The sequence below is a fragment of the Protobothrops mucrosquamatus genome, unplaced genomic scaffold, assembly GCF_001527695.2.
Source record: "Protobothrops mucrosquamatus isolate PMUCROS unplaced genomic scaffold, P.Mucros_1.0 scaffold4681, whole genome shotgun sequence".
Taxonomy (NCBI): Eukaryota; Metazoa; Chordata; class Lepidosauria; order Squamata; family Viperidae; genus Protobothrops; species Protobothrops mucrosquamatus.
Genome location: NW_015390577.1, coordinates 61,650 through 69,783, shown reverse-complemented (window position 1 = coordinate 69,783; position 8,134 = coordinate 61,650). Strand labels below are relative to the sequence as shown.

The window sequence follows — 8,134 nt, the reverse complement described above, 5'->3', positions numbered from 1 at the left end:
TGCGGTCACCATTTGTAGCCTTCCCAACCGATTTTTGACAAGCAAAGTCAGTGGGGGAAGCCAGATTCGCTTAGCAACTGTGGCAAAAAGGTCATCAAATGGAGGAAAACTCACTCAAAAACTGCCTTGCTTAGCAACTAAAATTTCGGGCTCCATTGTGGTCGTAAGTCGAGGACTGTCTGTATCTGTGAAATTTCTTAACAATCTGGAAAGTTCAAATCATCAGGTGATGTTATATCAGTAAATCTGCCAGGCTTCTGGATGGACGGTCCCTAAATTATGTACAGTAGTCCTTGATTTACGACTGCAGTTGAGCCCAAAATTTCTGTCATTATGCGAGACATTTGTTAAGTGAGGGACACATTTCCAAGCCAGGACCACAGATGGCTCTGGATACAGGGCAAGCATGAAGCTGATGACCTGATACATCACAATTGCTGGAAAAATTCTTCTAATGACCAGTGAGATGAAAAATTGGAAGCACGTTCCGCGCTGAGAAGAATTCCAGAATGGCACAGATTCAGAAAAGCCATCATTTACCTGATGTCAAACATCAGTTTTTCTTTTCAAAATTGCTTTGAAAAATACCTGCTTTTCTTTCCTTTCAATGTCATCTTTTTTAAAAGCAAGAACTGGTTTACTGTACAGTGCGAACTGATTATATATCCTACTCCAATCTATCATTTTCTCTTTTCCCTGAATGCAAAAATCATTTTCCCCCCTCATTTCATATTTGTGTTCAATACACTTATCTGAAACTTGGTTGTTTTGAAAAAAAAAAGGTCGTGTTGAAATGCAGAAAGACAATAAAGATAGTCCTCGACTTACAACCACAATTGAGCCCAAAATTTCTGTTGTTATGTGAGACATTTGCTAAGTGAATTTTGCCCCATTTTTACGACATTTCTTGCCACAGTTGTTAGATGAATCACTGCAGTTGTTAAGTTAGTAACCCAGTTGGTAATTGAGTCTGGCCTTCTCCACTGACTTTGCTTCTCAAGAAGGTCGCAAAGGGGGACCACATGACCTTGGGACACAGCAATAGTCATAAGTACGAACCAGTTGCCCAGCAGCATCTGAATTTTGATCCCATGACCATGGGGAGGCTGCAAAGCTTGTAACTCTGAAAAATGATCGTAAGTCACTTTTTGTTCAGTGCTGTTGTAACCTTGGAACAGTTGCTAAACAAAATGTTGTAAGTCGAGGACTGCCTGTAACATTGCACAACAAGCATTTGGCCTTTCGGAACATTGGTATCGTGTCACCCCCTCATCCTTCTCTTCATTAAACGTATTATTGTTAGTTGCGAAGTCGTGTCTGACCCATCGCGACCCCATGGACAACGTTCCTCCAGGCCTTCCTGTCCTCTACCATCTTCTGGAGTCCATTTAAGCTCACGCCTACTGCTTCAGTGACTCCATCCAGCCACCTCATTCTCTGTCGTCCCCTTCTTCTATTGCCCACCATCTTTCCCAGCATTTGGCTCTTCTCCAGTGAGTCCTTCCTTCTCATTAGGTGGCCAAAGTCCTTGAGTTTCAACTTCAGGATCTGGCCTTCTAAAGAGCAGTCAGGGTTGATCTCCTCTAGGACTGACCGGTTTGATCGCCTTGCAGTCCAGGTGATTCGCAGGATAAATAAAAATAAGTAAATAAATAATAGATTTCTCCCATCACTTTGCTAGTGATCTGATCATACAATATTACTGCATGAAATGCAGTGAGTTTCACCCCCTGGCTAATCATCATCTCTGAACCTCAGAGAACAGTTTTTATGCTAGGGCAGGGGTAGGCAACCTTGGCTCTTTTATGACTCGTGGACTTCAACTCCCAGAATTCCTGAGCCAGCCATGGACTGGCTCAGGAATTCTGGGAATTGAAGTCCACAAGTCATAAAAGAGCCAAGGTTGCCTACCCCTGCGCTAGGGGATTTGCGCATTTGTTCTTCCTGAGTTTAAATGAATCCGAACTGTTGCAGGATTTCGACCATTCTTAACTGGGCACATTTCTTTCATCTAAATTCTGGGAACTTGTGTTTTGTTTTTTTAAAAAAAATTGCACCCTGTTTCTTTTCTTTCCAAGACGATGCATCGGAGAAAATTCAGAAGGCCAAAGACACAGCCTTAAAGGCCAATGAGACAGTGGCTGGCATGGAAGGGAAACTGAGTGACATGAAAAAGAAGCTGGACGAGTGGAAAAAACAGTATGGAGATCTAAGAAGTGAAGATTTGAATCAAGCCACCCGTGATGTCAAGAATACTGGTGCGTAATTCCCACTCCTTCAGTATTTCTGTTTCTTTGGATAGATAGATAGATAGATAGATAGATAGATAGATAGATAGATAGATAGATAGATAGATAGAGATAGATAGAGATAGATAGATAGATAGATAGATAGATAGATAGATAGATAGATAGATAGATAGATAGATAGATAGATAGATAGATAGATAGATAGATTAGATAGACAGACAGACAGACAGACAGACAGACCTTTATTGTCATTTTTTTAACGTGGGCATAATGGCACACATTAAAAATGAAATTTAGTTGCTTGCTCTCAAAGTGTACACAAACATAACACACATTTAAACATACTATATACAACATATGTATAGACCAGTGATGGTGAACCTTTTAGAGACCGAGTGCCCAAACTGCAACCCCAAACTCACAAATGGGCCACACCCACCCGAGTGCCGGGTGGGTGTGGCCCATTGGCTGGGTGTGGCCCATTGGGTGGGCGTGGCTGCAGTGGTAACGGCAGACTGGGTGGGACTAAAAAGTTCAATCAATCAATTCCAACTTTGCAAAATCTTTTTTTTTCCCCGCGAGAAGTTGAAATTGACTGATTTTTTTTTTTTGCACCTGGCAGTGGAGCCTAAAGCGAAAAGGTTTTATAAAACCCAGCTGAAGGCCTAGGACTGGGGCGACAGTGCGCGTGCCCACAGAGAGGGCTCTGAGTGCCACCTCTGGCACCCGTGCCATAGGTTCGCCACCACTGGTATAGACCTACACCCTTACATATAAGTAACATACAAATATTAATCACTCTGTCCATCTTGAATACGTAATGGAAGGAGGAAGCTTTAGAATTCACAAGGATAAAGATGGATCCCGAAAGTAAGTCCTAGTGCTTATTTCAGAGCCCAAAAGAAAGACCAGGTCTTACTTTCGGAGAAACACAGTGGGTGACTTTGCACCCATCACCAGAAGACTGTAAGTTTTAGTCCCACCTTAGGCATGAAAGCCAGCTGGGTGACTTTGGGCCAGTCACCAGGAGACCGTGAGTTCTAGTCCTGCCTTAGGCATGAAAAGTGTTGTGAAGAAAAAAAGAGTATTAGCTATGTTCAGTGCCTTGAGCTAGTTATAAAAATAATAAAGGCGGGAAATAAATAATGTCAGATGCAAAATATCAGTTAGATTCGTTTTTTCTTGTTTCCCTTTTATGCATTTTCTTCTATTTTTATTCCAATGTCTCAGCGTCGTGACATTATTTTTTGAGACGGAATGCTGAAAGAAAAAAGATTCTCTGCTTTCTGGTTTTAGTCACTCTCATTTAAAACAAAAACAAAAAAAACCACCCGTTTCTGTGTAATTCTGTCTCCTCTTCTATATTTGCTTTCTTCTGTCTTGTCCTGAAATATGTCAGTTGTCATCTGAAATAAGCAATGAAATTATCAGAGCTCATAATTACATTGAAGGCAACTTTGAAATAGAAGATCAAATGGTTCTGTTTCATACAAAAAGACATAAGAGGACTATTTCAGTTTCTAAATATATTGGGATTCTGAACTTCCAATCAGTATGCCAAACCAACTCATAAAAATGGTTAATCTGCTGTCTGGGAATGAAAAGAGAGAGAGAAAGAATAAATTGCTGCAACTGGTATAAAATATTTGAGGAACTCCTAAAACATGAGGTCCTTCCCCCATAAAACCATCACTCTACTTTGAAACTTCTTTTGGGAATTCAGTTGTAATCTATGATGACTAACATGCTTCCTCTGTGACTTGTTTATGTTCCCATTGGGTTGGCTTCTGGGTTTCCTCTCAACAAATTCCGGCTGTCCAGTCTCAAGTCTTGAAAGCACCCTCCCAGTCCTCCTGGGAAAGCTGACCAGCTTGGAAAACAGAAGAAGCCACAACGCAACTGTTTTGGACAACATCCTGCGGGTGCGCCAACTGATCTCACTGGCCCGGAATGCTGTCAGTAAGGTATGAAGGCATAAAGTCCATCCAATGTCTGATGGACCTGCTCTCTGCTATGGTGGGACTCCAAAACAAAGTTGTATGTCAGAGTTTAGGTCCTCAAGAAAAGACCAGCTTGGCTTAGAACCTGTGTACAATCTGGTCTGTTGACTGATCAATCAAGGGCAGGATTGTAAAAAACAGTTGTTGAAGCTCTAGAAAGAGTGCAGAGAAGAGCAACAAAGATGATTAGGGGACTGGAGGCTAAAACATACAAAGAATGATTGCAGGAATTGGGTATGTCTAATTTAATGAAAAAAAGGAGTAGGGGTGACATGATAGTAGTCTTCCAATATCTCAGGGGTTACCACAAAGAAGAAGGGGGTCAATCTATTCTCCAAAGCACCTGAAAGCAGGACAAGAAGCAATGGATGGAAACTAATCAAGGAGAGAACCAGCTGAGAACCAGCTAAGGAGAAATTTCATGATAGTTAGAACAATTAATCAGCGAAATGACTTGCCTCCAGAAGTTGTGGGTGCTCAATACTGCAGGTTTTTTAAAAAGAGATTGGAGAACTATTTGTCTGAAGTGGTCTCCTGCCTCAGCATTGAGTTGGTCTAGGACAGAGGTCTTCAAACTCAGTGTCCCTGCCTGAGGAATTCTGGGAGTTGAAGTCCACAAGTCATAAAAGGGCCAAGTTTGAAGACCTCTTGGTCTAGAAAATCTCCAAGGTCCCTTCCAACTCTGTCATTCTGTCACTAAGTGATCCAGTTGTAAAGTGTGACATCATGTGAGCCTGCCAACTTATGATAGCAACTGAGGCAGTCCCAGGTGCTGTTGTTCAGTGAATCTCACACAGTCCCGATGTTCCATGGTTGCGTGATCACCATTTGTGGCCCCCTGCCAGCTTGTCCATTTAGAGACCACAGGAAAAATTTCACATGGAGATCGCCTGGGCACTTGATGTTATGACTCTCGTAATTTCAAGCCAGTTGCCCAGTGCCCAAATCACAATTGTGTGACTGTGGAGTTGTTTGTGATGGCCACAACCATGAGGAGCAGTTGTAAGTCCTCTTCACTCAACACCATTTTAACCCTGGTTGCTAAACGGGTGGTTATTCAACAAGATCTCTCTGTATATTATTTTTTCCCCATCAGTCTTTAAGAACAGAAATGAGCATAATTCATGAAGCCAATTAAGGAGTTGACTCAAAGAAACAAAATCTTACTCCTCAGGTCATCATTAAGAAGGATTTGTTGGAAGTGGGGATTTTTAAAGGAAGTTTAGGGCGAAATAGTATCAAAATAGCGAATCCTGCTGAGACTACAGTATTTTTCAGTGCCAGCCCTGAAGTGTCCAGTATCATATGTTTGTTCCTTTGATCTGTTGCCTTTTAGATTAAAGTCCCAGTGAAGTTCAATGGCACTTCTGGTGTGCAAATCCGGACACCTAGCAATCTCCAAGATTTGGCTGCCTACACATCCCTCAAATTCTATATTCAGAACCCGGACTCCAAAAAGAGAGACAAACCACAGGATGAGCCGACACGCTTTGTGTTATACTTGGGACAAAAGGATGTAAGTTCTCAGGAAAGAAAACAAGAACCAGTAAAGACCAACCTAGTAGGTTTGGGGTGGAAAGTATAGGCACAGTTTGTTTTTCACATTTGTTTGAGAATGTCAGCCCTGCTCCAGCTCTGTTTTCTATCTAGGAAAGTCAGTGGTTAGAATGCAGTACTGCAGGCTACTTCTGCTGACTGCCGGCTGCCAGCAGTTCGGCAGTTCGATTCTCACCATCTCAAGGTTGACTCAGCCTTCCATCCTTCCGTGGTCGGTAAAATGAGGACCCAGATTGTTGGGGGGCCATATGCTGACTCTGTAAACCGCTTAGAGGAGGCTGTAAAGCACTGTGAAGCGGTATATAAGTCTAAGGGCTATTGCTATTCTCAACTCCATTTGTAGTGAAAAGAATACTTTTACTAAAAGCCAAGTGGTTACAGTAGATCAAAAACAGCCTGGCTCAGCTTGGAAACCTCTCCCTTTCCCCTCAGCATGGCTGGCTCAGGAATTCTGGGAGTTGAAGTCCACAAGTCATAAAAGAGCCAAGGTTGCCTACCCCTGCACTAGAATAATGTTAAAATACAGGTGTGGTTTACTTCTGCCGTTTTCTGCTTTTGCTTCCTTGCTGTTAACTTGGTTAATTATCTTGGCTGCTGTATATATTTGTTTTCTGGATGTTTTTTTTTACTGTTTTACTGTCTTTCATTGTTTTAATTGTTTCATAGCTTTAGCACTGTCAGCCCTCCAGAGTCGCTTTGTTGAGTGGAACGCCTATAGAAAATTCAGAAAGAAAAAAGAAATAAATAAAATAAGGAAAGAAAATGAAAGGGAAAAAAATAAATAAACCTAAGATAGCGTCAACCACAGAACAGTTGCAACATCTCACAATCAATGTAACCCCCCCAAAAAAAACCAGGTTCACCCACACTATCTGGGCCCCACAGTGGATGGCAAAACTCTTCTTCTTTGTACTTCCAGGCTACCGGGGACTACATGGGCATAATCCTTAAAGACCACAAAGTGGAATGGATCTACAAGCTAGGAAATGAGGAGCCAGCACATTTGACGGTCGATGAAGAGATTGGAGAACAGTTTGCTGCTGTGAGCATCAACAGGTATGGAGACACAAGGCAGGGAAAAAGCAGGGCTTTGAAAATCGGTGTTCCTCGGGGCAAGGGTCTCCAACCGTGGCAACTTTAAGGCTTGTGGACTTCAACTCCCAGAATTCCTCAGCCAGCTTGGCTGGCTGAGGAATTCTGGGAGTTGAAGTCCACAAGCCTTAAAAGTTGCCAAGGTTGGGGACCTCTACCTTAAGGGATCCACGGACAAGAGCTTCTGAGGTAAAACTGCTCTCTACAATCACTACGGGTAGTTCTCAACCCACCACCCCAACTGAAGCCCCAAATTTCCGTTGCTAAGCGGGACGGTTGTTAAGTGAGTTTTGCCTCAGTTTATGACCTTTCTTGCCTCAGTTGTTAAGTGAATCACTGCAGTTGCTCAGCTAGGAACAGGGTTAAGTGAATCTAGCACCCCCATTGACTTTGCTTGTCAGAAGGTCGCAAAAGGGGATCTCGTGACCTCCGGGACTCTGCGACGGTCACAAAGGCGAGGATAGTTGCCAAGTGTCCATGTTTTGATCACATGATCATGGGGACGCCGCCATGGTGGTAAGGGTGAAAAATGGTCATAAGTCACTTTTTTCAGTGCCGTTGTAACTTTGAACAGTCACTAAACAAAGTGTTTTAAGGGCTACCTGTACTGCATGGTAGAAGAGAGAATTTTTTTTTGAAGGTTAAAGTAGTCTTCTCCCTTGGAAGTTTTTAAGAAAAGACTGGACAATCACCTGTCTGAGATGGTATTCTTCTGCTTGAGCAGGGGGCTGGACTAGAAGACCTCCAAGGTCCCTTCCAGCTTCTATTCTATTCCATTCCACTCCACTCCACTCCACTTCTATTCTATTCCACTCCACTCCACTCCACTCCACTTCTACTCTACTCTACTCTACTCTACTCTACTCTACTCTACTCTACTCCACTCCACTCCACTCCACTCCACTCCACTTCTACTCTACTCTACTCTACGCCACTTTACTTTACTCCACTCCACTCCACTCCACTCCTACTCTACTCTATTCCACTCCACTCCACTCCACTCCTCCTACTCTACTCTATTCCACTCCACTTCTACTCTACTCTACTCTACTCTACTCTACTCTATTCCACTCCACTCCACTCCACTCCACTCCACTCTACTCCACTTCTACTCTACTCTACTCTACTCTATTCCACTCCACTCCACTTCTACTCTACTCTACTCTACTCTACTCTACTCTACTCTACTCTACTCTACTCTACTCTACTCTACTCTACTCTACTCTACTCTACTCT

At 42.8% G+C, this 8,134-nt stretch overlaps 1 protein-coding gene across 1 annotated transcript in view; it reads left to right on the top strand.

The window, feature by feature from the left end:
* LOC107299212 (laminin subunit alpha-5) overlaps window positions 1–8,134 on the top strand; it is a gene marked incomplete at its 5' end in the record, with an annotated part of 68,482 nt that overhangs the window by 31,407 nt on the left and 28,941 nt on the right. Inside the window, 4 exons of the mRNA XM_015828577.1 lie at window positions 2,079–2,258; window positions 4,071–4,213; window positions 5,586–5,765; window positions 6,726–6,862. Of these exons, the coding sequence (XP_015684063.1) occupies window positions 2,079–2,258; window positions 4,071–4,213; window positions 5,586–5,765; window positions 6,726–6,862 (640 nt within the window). The remainder of the gene's footprint in view (window positions 1–2,078; window positions 2,259–4,070; window positions 4,214–5,585; window positions 5,766–6,725; window positions 6,863–8,134) is intronic.